The sequence below is a fragment of the Stegodyphus dumicola genome, chromosome X2 (genome assembly GCF_044657685.1).
Source record: "Stegodyphus dumicola isolate Sdum_Otavi_A_Nest chromosome X2, ASM4465768v1".
NCBI classification, from domain to species: Eukaryota; Metazoa; Arthropoda; class Arachnida; order Araneae; family Eresidae; genus Stegodyphus; species Stegodyphus dumicola.
The window spans coordinates 158072388-158088395 of record NC_140781.1 but is presented as its reverse complement, the minus strand read 5'-3'; the positions used below and the strand labels follow the sequence as shown (position 1 = coordinate 158088395).

The 16008-nt window shown below is 33.0% G+C and overlaps 1 protein-coding gene across 1 annotated transcript in view; it reads left to right on the top strand.

Moving 5' to 3' along the window:
- The window catches only part of LOC118184243 (TBC1 domain family member 1-like), a 335166-nt gene that overhangs the window by 109168 nt on the left and 209990 nt on the right, over positions 1 to 16008 (top strand). The window contains exon 5 of the mRNA XM_085809767.1: positions 10223 to 10327. Within this exon, the coding sequence (XP_085665893.1) occupies positions 10223 to 10327 (105 nt within the window). The remainder of the gene's footprint in view (positions 1 to 10222; positions 10328 to 16008) is intronic.

Below are 16008 nucleotides of genomic sequence, written 5' to 3'. Positions count from 1 at the left end.
GAATGGCCGAGAACCTTTTTGTATTATATTATTATTTAGTAGTGAAGGAAGCCCTGGACCTGGTAAATCGTCTATGGTGGGGCGAGGAAGCCCAAAAACGCTTTTCTAACATTTTATTATGGTAGAATTATCAAGTATGTTATGGCGTTAACTCAGTCATTGATTACCTTGCAACTCAGATATGTTGTAAATTTGATAAAACACGATTAATAGTTTATAAATGCTGATAATTCATGTTTAGTATTGCAACCTTAAATATAATATGGTTATGTGTAACAGATTCTTAAAAAAGATTCGAATCAAAACGTCAGATGAAGAGGAAGATTATAAGATTACACACAATAGAATTGCTTTCAGAACAAAGGTGAAAATCGCTAAGTAATATACTTTTAATAGCACATTAGTCTAGGCAGGCTAACTCTCAAACGAACTCGTGGCTTCTCACAGCCTTTTGGCCCACCAGCGGCCGAGCAGTAAAACAGTTGAACACTGATAATTCTAGTCAGGTTTAAATCCTTGCGAATGGGCTGGCTCATGGGGGTTTTTGCGATTTTCTCCATATGTAAGGTGAACACGAGCCAATTTTCCTCAAAAAGGCCTCCATGAATACCCATCCGTCCTCTTAATCCCCCCCCCTCCGTTCCCTTCCTTCTCTAACTATCGATACACTCACTAAATTTGGTTTGTTTAAACACAATGTATGCGTACTGTCTGGATTTGTTTTAGAAAATCCCTTAATATCTATTTAAAACTTTAAAAAAATGTGAAATATTTATAATATTAATTTTCTTAAATAATGAGTGATTTATTAAGCACCTCCTAAAGTTAAAACGAAATGCTTGGAAGAAAGCTTTCAATATTTCTGTTCACGTACCACACTTTTATCAGGCTTGCTTTCTGTCTTTTCTTTAAAACAGGATAAACAAATATAATCGAACAAATAGAAGATCGTGAAACTAAGACTAATAGTTATAAAGATATTGATAACTACTGTTCTTAACTTCACTATATTTTATTTATTTGCACCCTAACATAGCAAATTAACTAATTTGTTAATGAAACCTAGTAAAAATATAAATCTTCTTTCTATTTAACATTTGGCAAAATTTTACATTAATTATTATATGTATAATTTTTCATTAATTAAAAATCAATTTTGTCTTTTATTTTATTGGTTCCAAATTGAAAACAAATTTGCGAGTTGTTAAATTTTAAATAAACATGCATCTATTGTATCTATTACAAACTTTTATCTGAGAACAGCGATCAAATTTGCGTGTTAACAAGTGAAAAATAAATTAAATTGTTCTTTCAGAAGAAAATCTTTTTAATCTTTTTTTTCCTTCTCCGAACCTACCATTACTCCTCTATGCATAATTTTCAAATTTTGCATTGATTCTAATAATTGAGCGTTTGCCTAAGAAATTGCAATGTTTCAATCATTAATGCACATTGTTTGGTGCGCTTATTGAGATGTGTATCTTTAAAGTCATGTAACATGGATAATTACTTCTCGTTTCCCATACTGGGCATAGAGCAAGTGAAGCTTTGACGTATTTATTCTTCTTGAAACTGGTGAGAATTTGAGACGATTTCATTAGAAAGTTCCGGGATATGTAACTGCGTTTTACTGCAATTCACTTAGCCTTTGGGTGCTATCGGCAGTATTATCGTTATTGTAAATAGAATAAACAAAAGTTGTTGACACATTTTGAAATTTTCTTGCTTGGAAACGAAGATCTGCGCCGTGTAATGGCCATTTTCTATAGACGAAATCTTTTGCGGAAGTTAAGCTTATTTGTAACCAGATGAAAGCTCTGCTTCGTTTTCTTTTCTAATTCTTTTGTTGTTTTGTTTGCTTTTACTTGTAGTAGAGGATATAGTAATAGAAACGTAGAACGTATGATGCATGAAACATTTTCTTTTCATTGAACTCAAGGAAAGAAAGGCCTGACTTGCACAATTCTGGCTACGCCCTTGAGACTGACTCAAATAAAGAAATAATAATAATAATAATAATAATGTTGCGTGCGTACGGGTTCGTAATAGATTGAATGCTTACAGAACCGATAACAGCTTGATAAAATTTATTTTACCAAAAGAAACACTTCACAGTACTGGAACGTTCTACAAAAATATTCGTACAGCATTTCACAGTATCACAGACTGCAGTCAGTAGTTACATTTCTAAGAACGTTAAACACAATTCTGGAACTTTTTACAAAAATTCACTGTAGAAAATTGAATTCTACAACATAGTTCTGGAACTTTCTACAGAAATACTCGTACAGCTCTTTACAGTATCACAGAGTACAGTCAGTAGTTGTATTTCAAACTACCAAGAACGTTAAGTGCTATGCAAAGCGCATCTAAAGAGCGAAGTCAACATGGAGGTATCTCAATACTACAAACTCACGCTGAACTAAACAGCTACCGGGAAACTGCTGCTGTTCTTAAGTCTGTTATAGTTTTCCCTCGGCCGCCGAGAAATCTCTATTACCTTCCACTTCTCGAAATTTCCGGAAGGCCGGATATCGTTTCAATTACATACATGGTTAATTACAGTTATTCAATTACAATACCCAGTACAGTTATACAGGGACCTGGCCCAAATGTCGCCGTTTGGCAAGTGTTTATGATTTCGCGCTAAATTTGGCGACAAAATTTAGTCGCCAAAACCATCGCCGGCTTGACGATATCTCGCCAGTTTAGCGATATAGCCATTTACTCAATGTTAAATGGACTTGCCCCTGTATTCTTATTTTTCCGGCAAAGCTTAGTCTCTTTCAAGTATTTCGTTTTACACTATAGAGAAAATATTACAATTTCACATAGAACTTCGCTAAAATTATTTAGTTATATAAAAAATTCGTAACAATAATAAAAACCATTGTGCATTATTTTTTATAACTTACAGTGATTGTTTTTTTATATGTTGTAGCTTCTTTATTTTGCTGAATTAAGATTTTTATAATTAAGCCTTTTTCGATAACAAAGTAGATTCTAAAATTCCCCCCCCCCCAATGCATACTATTCCGACGCTTTCTCTCTGCTTTTTTTTTTTTTTTTTTAGCGCTGGTACTTAACTTTCACTGGGGAAATGTATATTTCAGGAAGTATTATTTCATGTCATAATGCTTATTAAAACTGATAGTCTTAACTTTGTTAAATACATAAGTTAGCTTTTACCACAGTTATTCATAATGTGCTGGAAAATGTTCAGTGTTCAGTACTTAATAAAAGTAATTTAAGTTCGTAAATTTAACTGTATGATAACTGCAACTTGATAGCTGTGTGTAACCTCAACGGGACTTGAATTTGAGGTTTACCAATTTGCTGGCCGTGCTTTTGCCACAGATCGAATCCAAGAACTCGCCATCTAGATTCGTTACTCATTTTACTACAATGATGCATGGAAAGAATACCTTTAATTCCACACAAATTGTTATAAATTGATTAACTGAAGCTTAGTGAGCTGTGTAAACTAATTAATAAAGAGAATGCCGAATATAAACGCATTGTCTTCTCAGTTTCAATACGAAGTAGCGCAACAGATTCCCAATCTTCGAATATCTGTGAAATAAATTAAAACACCTAGTTGAATGATTTTAGCGGATGAATTTCTAACGTTTGTTCCTAAATGTAAAAGTTTCTAAATTAAACGTAAAAAAAAAAATTTAAATAAATTTTCATCAGTAGAATATTTAAATAAATAAATAGAAGTCTCTAACAAGATGTAATGAAACTATTTTCAACATGATTTCACGACTTCAGAATAGAAATTGATACACTGCTTTAATGATTTATCCTTTAATTAATTAAAATTCATAGCTGGTAATGGGCTACTGTTGTGCTATTAAAACTGGAGGTTAGATTGAATAAAATATTGCTGAAATCCAAGCGAAAATTTACCAGACCTTAAAAAAGGGAGAAGATAAATATAGGCCTTTACCCCTTGCTTTTAAGTATTCGAAATGATCGATGTGAATGCTTCTAAGTAAAAATCGATCATTTTAATTGGTTCTCACTCGCAAATGTCTAATAATTCATTGGTTTGAAAAATCACTGTCCTTCCAAGTACAGTGAGTCCTTCTAAGATATGGGTATTTTTTGTTAGGGGAAACTAAGACTTCTGTTGCTAAACCTGGCTTGTGTTTTGCTCAAGCTTGTGCTCAAGAGACACCCACTGGTACGGGACATACCATCAAGCTGTTACGTCAAATGATACACCTATTGGATATAATTCCCAAAATCGTGTAAAAAGTTCTAATTTTAGTAACTTCTCTGAATTAGTAAAGATTATGACTGAATTCCAAAAATCATTTGTCTGTCCCAAATATCGGTTAAGTTACTCATATTTACGAAAGAAAACTATGAGAGCTTAAAAACTGTACGCACGTGTCAGATAAGGTTTATGTTTTACACCAGATTCTTGAGGAAGTTGATGGGCTATCGGGCCAAAATTTATCTTCTTTTTGTGTGTACTATTTTATATCATATGACTTTACATGCTTAATTGTTGTTTTTGGCTAGGCTTGAGTCTTTTGTATGTATGGCTGATCTGTGTTCGAGCCAAAATTTTTCTTATGTTGTTGTGATGCATTTTAAAAATTTCTAATTTTTTTCTGAATAAAATCTTTTAGAAATCCTTGTATTTTTTTAAACTGATAGAAATTCTTGAGACCAGATTCTCAGCAAATTAAGTTACCATTAATAAGGAACTATGGGTTTCGCATAATTAAAAAATTTGGTAAAGTTCTACTATTATAATTTCAAGCTGACCAGTCACTGTGTAGCTAAAACAACAGAACACTAGTTATTTTATCTGTATTTGCTGATCAGTTCAAACTTTCGTCTAAATTAGATGACATTCGATTCTGGATAAGAAAAACATGATGGCTGCATAAAATGCTTGCATGATTTTTCTCCTTCTTTTGAAAATATCAGTTTTCTGTTTAAACTTTTTTTGTTTGAAGATAATCATTTAAAAATAAAAAAAAAATTAAAAAAAAAAAAAAAAAATCCCGATTTAGAGAACAGAACATATTTTCCTAGATTCGAATATGTATAGCATCTGCATTTCTTATGGAAAAAAATTGGTGAAAACTTGAACAATCCATACATTCTCTAAAGCTGAAGAAAGAGAGTCGCGTAAGTTAAGTACCAGCGCTATAAAAAAAAAAGAAATAAATAAATAATAAAAAAAGCAGAGAGAAAGCGTCGAAATAGTATGCATTGGGTGGGGGAGGAAATTTTAGAATCTACTTTGTTATCGAAAAAGGCTTAGTTATAAAAATCTTAATTCAGCAAAATAAAGAAGCTACAACATATAAAAAAACAATCACTGTAAGTTATAAAAAATAATCACTGTAAGTTATAAAAAATAATGCACAATGGTTTTTATTATTGTTACGAATTTTTTATATAACTAAATAATTTTAGCGAAGTCAGAATCACGAGGGTCCAGCGTTCCAGTTCATTTCATTTCCAAATCACTAATTAATTAAAAAAATTAAATGTACCTTGTGTCTTAGGGGGCATGCGAAAATTTTGGTGGATTTGCTGCCGCCCCACCTTATAAGTCTGTCATTGGTTAGACGGTCTTTTTTTTTTTTTTTTTTTTCCTCCGAGTTTTCAGGAAAGGATTGCTTCAGAAGCTAATATATTAGATAGAGATGAATATTAGTTTTGAATGAGGATTATTTGGAATGTTGATTGATTTGGAATGCGATCGAATGGGATATTAGTTTGGAATATGGTGTTCTGTGTTTTTCTTAAGTTATGTGTTTAAAATGTTTTACGCCATCTGCCTAGAAAATGTATCCTCTTTGCAAAGTTTTAAGAAAATTTCAGGAAAGCAAGCCTTGACTTGACAAGATGTCAGATGTTTTTGTGTTGTTTATAAATTGTATGTGCTTTTTCATTTAAAAAAAAGGACCCCCCCTCCAAAAAAATTCCAAATTTGACCTAAATATGGACGATAGAAACAAAGTGTTTAGCCACAAATTCTAAAAAGCAACCCAATTAGTTGGGTGATAAGTTTTGTCCTGCTCATTTATCGTTATCCTTAAGCTCTACTAATTAGCTTGTGTTATGGATCTTGTGTCAGAAATACAAGATATAGTAAATATGACATGATGATTTATTTAACTAAAAATTTATATGCTTTATAATTTTGAACATTAATCTATGTTGAATTAAGTTATTCTCTAAGAATCATAGGCTTATTAATGGACAAATGAAAGTCACAAATCGGATGCTTACACCTGGACAGAAGGCCATAACGTATGACGCATGGATAAGAAACATATTATATGCTCTTATGGCCTGATGCCACTATGCTTTCTATGCGAATTACCTGAATAAGACCTTTTTAATGATTCAAACAGTTACTAAGCAGTGTTAACTTGAAAGTTCCAGTTCAGGCTTAATAATTTATAAATTTAGTCAAAAATATTACAGTAACTGAGTAATTTGACAATACATTAATTTTATGATTATGCGCATTTATAGCATCCTAAAACTGCAAAAGTTTTTTATGTATTAATCTGTAATAACATGTTGAATTAGTTTCATAATTTGTAAGTTTAAAAACAATCTCAGTTAAGGAATAGCTTATGGTGACAAATCTGCTGGTTTAATATTCTTATACTGAAAGCTCTTTTGAATGAATAATTATTATTCTTTGTTTTCTTCGTAAGCAACACCTTTGATTAAGACGAACAGAAAGTAAAACATAAAATTAGGAAAAGCAACAACAACCCTGTGTTGGGGTAGTTTTAGTCATGACAATATCGATTTCGACGGCAAACAGATGCAGGTTCCTTTTCATCAGGAGCAAAGAAATTTTCACGGTTGTATTTATACGCAAAAGTAGTAAAGCGAACGAGAATGTAGCTCCATGTGTCAACAGAAATTATGTTGGAATTTGCCCACGAAATCGATTGTTTTGACTAAAATCTACGCCAAACACAGGGTTGTTGCTTTGCCTAATTTTATGAAACACTGCTAATTACTAGGAAGCATAATGAGCTTTTACCTAATATGTGATCAAACTGGACAATCACAAAGATTAAAAAATTTATACCTGAATGTTTCTGACTTCGAAATACGTCATTAAATTTATCTTGATTAGGCTTTCCTTCTAGAGAAATAAACTTGTAGAAATTTTAAGAGAAAATTTACTTACCCCCTTTATTAATCCCGATGGAGAAGTTTTCAGTTTATGCAAAGCACAGTATCGTGTCTTTCAAATTTTCAAAAGCCACTGTGTTCGAAATCGATTGTATTTTTGTCTTCTTCTCTCTATTGATAAATAAGTAACAATACATCAGTACGTAATTTTATTCTTAATTACGCTGCTGGCTATTAGAATTACTACACCACGAAGGAAATGCAGATCGAAAGGTTGATTTTCCACTTGGAAATCGCAATTTTTTTTTGGGGGGGGTTGTTTGTTTGTGGGGAGCAGCCCACTCACCTGACCACAGGTGGCCTTATGCCTTAATTTAGGCGTTGTTTTTTGTGTGTTGGAGGTTTTGTTATGCTTCGTGTAAAAAGGAGGAATTCATGCCAGCACGTGTGAGAATGCGATCGAGGGAGAATCATAGCTTACCGGGGACTGCGGATTATCGTACCGCGCAATTGCTGTTCTCTTTGGTCGAGATCGAATGATGTTATGATAAATTGTAATGGGTGGTCCAGGCGGGCCTCATAAAACGACGTGCGAGATGCAAGTTAGCAACGTCTGCAGTGCGAGAGGGCAGTCACCTTGCCCTCATCGCTGTTAGAGACTGTACAGCCACATTGTACACCCTTGATCAAGAAGCTAGGTGCATTGCAAGCACTCATACGTACTGTGCGACGACATTTGCCAACTTCACGGATTTTCAGCAAGTCTACTACTCTTTCAGCTTCTTTTGACGCTTGCTACAGCACAAGAATTAGCTCCTGCAGTGGTGCGTTCAAAGATGTTATTGGATCATCAGTCGCGTTACGTCATCTTAGATCCCGCTTTTTCTTACATTTATCTGATAGTCGTATACGTGTGTGAAAGAGGAGACCAAACGTTTGAAGCTTGTATTCTTCATCGTCACACTGGCTTAGCACCTGGGTTAATTGTAAAGATGCCACCGATAGCAATATCCTGATTTCTTCTGGTCTGCATTTGAGAGAAATTTGATCAGCCATCTTTACTTTTCTGAGGTTATGCTATACCTTCCTGGCCTCCTTCATTCCACCTTTCGATAATGTGTTTCTCGACACACAAGGCCTTTAACGCCTGCCCTGGCTAACGCATCCTTCACATGTGTCACTAACTGAAAACGTCTGGTTAGTGGTTTCAGAGATATTCTCCCAACAAACTCGCCGGCTAGTACAACAATTAACTTTGGCATAGAACTGAAGCTGCATGAGCTGCAGTACCTGTAACTGCCATTTAAACTTTATCCCAGAGACTATGTTATTTTACTGGGTCACTATTGATCTTTTAATTTAATATAACTTTATTTTTATTCATATTATTCCTGCTCCATTGCCTTGCCCGTCTAAAAGGATGGCTCTGAGTTCAGTCCCCCTCCCCAGCTATGTAATCTTGGTTATTTTTGGCATGATTACTTTCTCCTCCAGTCAGCAGCAAAGCTCCACCTCCAAACAATCACAGCCCTTCGATGTTTTTGGTTCCTTCCTGTGTCACTTCATTTCTGTGTAGTAGCAGCTGTACTCAGCCAGCAAATCGCCACTTACTCAACTTGGCATGCATTTTTGGCTTTGTCTTTACGGCTCATTGTGTATTGCTTTCGATCTTCACTCATCTGTTTTCTGAGGCGGATGCTCGAGATAATGATTTCTACGTGTTCTGTTCTCCAAAGCTACCAGAAATTGTGTAAAATAAAACATGATTCTGCTGTGTTTCTTCACGGTGCAAGAATTATAATGACTAACAGTGTATTTTATAGTTTCCATCAAGACACACCATATTAAATAAAACAAGGTCTTTTAAGCGTGACTTCACTAGAAGGGAGATATTTAGATGAATACATAGGAATAGACGCATACGCATATGAAATGTGTCTGTGGACATATACGTGGAATAGAGTATGGAACCTGTAACGTTGATGACAGTTACTTGTAATCAACTTACAAAATTATTATTGTTAACAGAACAGTCAGAACGCCTTTCTCATAATGGATACCTACTTGAGGTCCAAGAGAATAATTCAGTAACTGAGTTCATGTGGAACACCAACTCATTTGTAGAAACTGACTTCATTTAATTAGTAAACTTCTTAACGTTATTTCCTTCTAGAAAATCTTAATAATATCATTTTTTTCATTAGACAGGTGTCTGTAATATTTAGTTTGTGTCTGATTGAAAACACGCCTAACATTTCAAGATTATAATGTCAATTTATTATTTTTCAGCAATAACTTTAAGTTTCTAATGCCACAGAAGAGTTTTGAAATGTCAAGCTTTCATCTCTTTCTTTAGATCTAACGAGTAAAACAATATATTTTTGTGATTCCAAAGATGTATACTTTTATAATCGACAAGACGTTTTACAGAATCTAATCGAAATAGTTTTTTTTTTAGTTAAGTTAATCAGCCAAATGTACATCTTGCATAATTATCAATAGCCCGAGAAGAATTTGTTTTTGCAAAAGAGTTTCATTTGTCACAAAAAGAAAACATTGATAACAATAACCCCCCCCCCAAAAAAAAACATTTATGATAAATAAAACAACGTTTACGATAAGATTGGAATAAATTATTATTATGAATAACGTTGAAAGTTATGGAAAAAGATTATAGATGAAAGGAGTGGTTTGTATATCTAACAAATTATATTGCCGGAAGTAGTTAATAATAAAATGTCCTTTGTATCATTTTATCTTGCATATCATTTATATTCTTTTGCCAAATAATTACGTGTTGGCGATATTTTTTATTCTAGAATTATAATTTATATTGAGGAATTGGATTCAGTTTCTAAAGCTAGAGGGCATATTTTGGTATGCATTCTCATTAATGCGTTTATAAAATCTGTTGTATATATTATTATTAAAATCGTGTATTATACTGTTATTAAAGTAATATAAATAATATATATTTAATTTAATTTGAAAGACAGTTATTGCTTTGCTATAAATATTCTTTGCATTATAAATTTAAAGTAAATGTATTCATTTGAGTTATCCTGAAGTTATTGTCTTTTTTTTTTAGGGTGTCAAGCACTTAGATCACTTTGGTTTCATATGTAGAGAAACTACTTTATCTGGTGCTGATTGTTATGCTGGCTATATTTTTCGTTGTCAAACTGAAAAAGTGGTTAGTTTCACCTTGTATGTTACCGATTTATTTTAATTTCTTTTGTTTTGTATTATATTTTGTGCTATGTCAGAAATACAAGACTGTAAATAAATTTTTAACTTAGATGAAACTGCTTTATTATTTAATTGGAATTTTTATGTTTTTTTGCTTCACAGTCACAAACCTTAATACTTTTTATGATAAAAGTTGTTAATTTTAATGAACTGTGTTCAGTTTTTTTTTTAATTTACAGACACACGTATAAGTTTTAAAGGAAATAAATTTCACCTGTGATGTAAATATCTAGACTTTTTATTTAGTACCTTCAACAAAATAAATTAGACCTAATCTTCAGCATGAATAGTTCAAAATAATTTGCATATGGTTAAGACCATTAACTATGCATATTACTTTGCAGAATTGGTTATTTATTAATTCAGTTTATGATCACTTGACTGGCATAAATTTATTTTGATTTCTAAGCACCTTTACTAATTAAATTCATGCGTATTGATATCACCACGTGTCAAAAAATAAATTTTGGTGAGTTATAATTTCAGAGGAACATTTACTACAGTTATTTTTAGAATGCTAAGAAACACTTACGAATCCAAGGTAAGTTTTAAAAAAAATATGTAGACAGTTAACCTGTTATTATAAAGTATTAGATAAAAGAATGCGAAGAAGATTTTCAACCTAGAACTTTAGGTAATTCTTTCAATCCCGACTGTTGCTCATAGCAGCTCATGGTGATGTTTATTTGAATGAAATGCTAAAAAAGATATTTTATTTCAGTTTATTTGTAATTTTTACCTTCTCATTAAATGTAACATTCTTTCATCGTGATTTTAAGAGCTAGAACTGATACATCTGAACGCTTATTTTCCTTATGAACGCCCTTTATTTTGGGAAATATAGTGACATTTTTTTAATAAATTTCTCTCGAATCATTCTTCATGTTTTTTAGAGATTTTCAGTTATCATATTTATTTTCCCATGTGATGCTGAAAGACGTTATATTAAATTTTTCTTGAAGTTTATGATGAAGTGAGAAATTTTATTTGTTCCCTTCTCCTCAGCCTAAAGGCATATCCACCATCTTTTTGGCATCACATTTTCAAATAAGCTTTCGGCTACTGTTCAGTAAGATTTAATTTAAATGCCATCAGCTTCAGGATTCGATTCGAAAGTTAGAGTCTAAATATTGCACTTCATTTGTGGGCCATTACACATGTAACATATATGGCTGTGTGATATCTAATATGAGTAGTGTTCTGGTTTAGCTTTTACAGTTTATCGAAGATCGACTCGTTTTTTAAGGTATGGTTTTATAGTTATTTGGATTCTATTTCAAGCAGTAATTTTATATCCAGCGAGCCGAAAGTCAGTAATCTTTTTTAAAAAAAGCAGAAGTAATTTAGGGAAATTCAGTGATGAATTTTAATGCGACATCTCTTGACATTGGTGTTTACTTATACAACTTATATGGCTGTGTGATATCTAATATGAGTAGTGCCCACCAGCGGCCGAGCGGTAAAGACGCTGAACACTGGTAGTTCGGTCTGAGGTTCGAATCCCGCGAACGGGCTGGCTGCATGGGCGTTTTCGTGGTTTTCCCCATGTGTAACGTGTATACGAGCCAGTTTCCCTTAGAAAGTCCTCCACGAAAGGCATCCCTCCCTTTAGGCAGATAGCCCTCGTGTGCTTTGCCATAATTAAATACACCAACTAATATGAGTAGTGTTCTGGTTTAACTTTTACAATTTACCGAAGCACGACTCGTTTATTGAGGTATGGTTTTATAGTTATTTGGAATCGATTTCAAGCAGTAATTTTATATCCAACTGGCCGAAAGTCGGTAATCTTTTCTTTAAAAAAAAGCAGAAGTAATTTAGGGTGATTCAGTGATGAATTTTAATGTGACATCTCTTGACATTGGTATTTACTTATACAAAACTTACCGAAGAAAAGATGTTTACGAAGTCCCCTTTCAATAAGAATAGGCTTCATTAAAGCATTGTGATGTGGCATTTATTAAGTTCTAGAGAAACTTAAGATGGTATTCGGTTAGGGAAGGAACTTAACTGTAGAAAAGGGTTTCAGGATGGCATTTCGTTAGATTTTCGTATCATGGACCTAAGAAGCATTATCAGTTTCTTGAAATAAAATTCTGTAGGTAATTTTATTTGGCTTTATACATGAAAATTTTAGTTTTTCTCTTTATCACGGAAGCTAAAGATTTTGTTATACCGTCATTAAAAATAAGGAATTTACAATGTATGTTGATGCATTGTAGTACTAACGGAATAATCATAACTATGGGGCGGGGGTCTTAGTTTTTCTAACGATTGAAATTGAAGATTTGCATTTTTGGAGGGCAGGGGAATCGGAATACATTAGGCATATTCAGGGTCTGAAATTTTTTGAGTAACATATCCATATTTCTTTGAAATTTATTTTAAGGGTGTTTCAAGAACATAGTTTAGCTTCAGTGAGTCCTTGCAGATAAATAAGCTTTGCTTAATCACTTTAGTTTCAATAATTTTCATATGAAACTGATTAATAACACTTTTACCTGCATTTGAACTTGGTAGTTTGTTTCCTCAATTCGTTGTTTAAAAACTTAATTTAAAAGATTTTCTGTTAATCATTATTGCAAATTTCTGCTTTGTTTCAACCATCGATTTATTACTTGCCATATGTAGGAAAGTCTCATGCTGTTGATAAAAACTATTGCTCACGAGAAAACATTTTACAAGTTATTATGTATTTTTCTTTTCGGTAGTCGAGTGCAATTCGGCTCCTTTTTCATGTAATATTATGATTAAACAAACTTAACGGAAGTTCTAAACAAAAGAAAGCCTTTTGCTGCTAGACTTTTGGAGTATACAAATATTATGAATAAATGTCTTTCACATTTCTATCGGATGGGGCTGAATGAAATCAATAAAGCATGTTTTCTGAATGATATTCACCCATATAATGCTTTTGTGTCTTTTTACGTGCTATTTTGTCGTTCAGTAGAACTTTAATCTTGGACTCGTTCTTAGGAGAAGTATAATTATATGCCTGCATTTTTTTATATGCAAGGGACCTGAGAGTTAATTTTCTTTGATAAAATTTAGACATCTTTTCTAAACTGGCAGTACTTTTATGCTTGGCTAATCGAATAAGGTTCCTGAGTAAAGTATGATTTGCTTATTTGTTCTTAATAAAAATTCAATTTTTTAACTAAGTATGTAATTTAATATTGATGTGCATTTTATGTAATATTATTCATTTCTGAAGATACAGCAGATAAGTGGCTAAATGAATAAAATGATTGCTAATCGTTTTCTGTGGTTTTCAGTGCTGATAGATAAGCGTATAAATTGTTAGAAACCTGCGTAAGAATTTCTCCCGGAATGCTTTATCTAATTGACCAATCAAATATCCAACCAAAAATATGATTTAAGAATTGGATTGAAAAATTTTTATTGCTATAATTCATGTATTACTTTTATTTTGTTCGCTAATACAAAACTTTTGTATAAAAAAATGGAAGGCGCATTTTTAGCAGACTTTTGTATAAAAAATGAAAGGCGCATTTTTTAGCAAAAATTTGTTGGTTCTACCTTTAGTGGAAATTTTGGCCATTTTGAAACTTCCTGAGATTTCCTGTGTTTGTTTTGTTTAGATGCGATTCAAAATCTTAATTAGTATACATGAAAATTTTCTCCTTATCTCTTCCGTTTTTGGCAGCTTATTAAAATTCTGACTGCTCTACATCGTATCACTTTAAAAGTGGAAAGTGAAAAAGGAACTTTGATATTGTCTTCTGTCGAAGATTAGTAAGATTTGATCAGTAGATTATAAATGCAATACGGAGTTTTCAGATTCGCCTTTTTTTCAACGCCATATTCCTGAAATTTAGCTGTTTTTCAGTTTGATTGACATCAGAGAATTCCTTTGGTGTTTCTCTAGCTTACTTCTAAACTATACACGTGAGTTTTTCATTATTTTCTATTAAATATTTACTTTTTAGTCACTCAAATTACAAAATATTAAACAATATCTGTTCCATCTATTACTTGTAATTTTGTAAATGTTTTTGTCACATTCGCAGATAATTATAGGAAAATGAAAATTCAGAATCCAGTTTGTCTGTAATTTCCGAAGTGCTTGGATGTAATTCATAGTTATTAAAAAGTGTTTTTAAGCTACCTTTTCCTTAATTGCCTCAATTAGTAACACCGTGGTGTCGAGAGAATATTCTCAAAAGTACATTTTTAGCTGAAGAAGAATGTACGGAGTTCTTTGTGATAATATTATATCTTGTGCTTCTCTATAATAGTTTTGTATCTATGAACTCTCTTCAAAAGCCAACGAAATTGTTTTGAATCATCGAGATAATGGCGTTGGATTCTAGTTGTTTCAGCAAAAATAGGCTCTAATTACGTCATGAAGCCTCAGTTTTTAAAGGACCTGAATCCATCCTATAATTCCTCAGAAAAACAAAGAAAGCAGACCCCGGAAGAGCATTGGTAGAGGATCATAATCTGATTGCGTCTAGACATACAGGATTTAGGCCTAGGATATCAAATTTTTCCTATTAATTATGAGCTGCAGGGGTTATTTTTTCGTCTCTTTGGAGCCTTTTGACCAAGCATAGAGGCAGCAAGGGGGAAAAAGTAGGCAACAAGGTCTGCCTAATCCAGTCTTGCGTTAAAAGATTGCTTTTTAATCTGCACAGTGGAGTAGAATGCTTTGAACTTTATTTAACACAACGAAGGCGTGAAACAGCGTCCCATGCATCACGAAATGCCCTGGGAAGTATAAAAAACATCTTCTTTACCTCGAAATCCTGTTTTTCCTTTATAAAATGGAAGCAGGATTTAGAGGCCCTTGGAAAAAAATTCTGTATTTTGAGGCCCTGGGCTATCATAATCAGGTCCTCAGTGGGGAAAGCAGCAATGACTTAGAATGGCGCATTTCATACTGATTATGTATAATTCAATACAATAAAAGCTTTAAACTACATTTCTTTAGAATGGCTTTCCATTGGGTGAGAGGTTAAAGCTGCAGAACATAGTAAACGAACTACCTGCGGGCTGAGCAGGGACAGGGAAAAGTGGACGGAGCACCAGAACTTCGTCAGTGACTTTTACAGGTGTTGCTCCGCCGCACTACTGTAGCCCGCTGGGCTTTTAGTTGGCCCGCATCGGATGCTAGCCTACCAAGACATTTACATAGTAATTTTACATCAATACTAGACTTACGTATTGAATATACAATTACAAAGACACAGTATACAATTATTACAAAGAGATTGACCTATTAACAAAAGTTGGATTATGGCAGATTAATATAACATAATTACTTCGAACATACATTACATACAAACTTTCGGGCTGAGCAGGCTGCCTTCGTAAAGTTTTCATGGTTTTTTCTGAAATGTATTGAATATATATTAGTTCGGCACCACTAGATAGCCAGACACCGCACTCTATTAATCAGACACCCGCATCTGCATAGTCATAAGTCATAATAACGAAAATTTTCAATGTTCGCTTTTTCAGTCGTGCCTTTCCATTTGCCTCCTCAAATGCTGTAATCTAAACTTAATCATTATAAGTACTGTCCAGCTTCATTTTTTTTCTGGATTGAATTTTCGTGTGGATAAATACTAGATGCGGAAATTGTTACAGAATCTCGTAGAT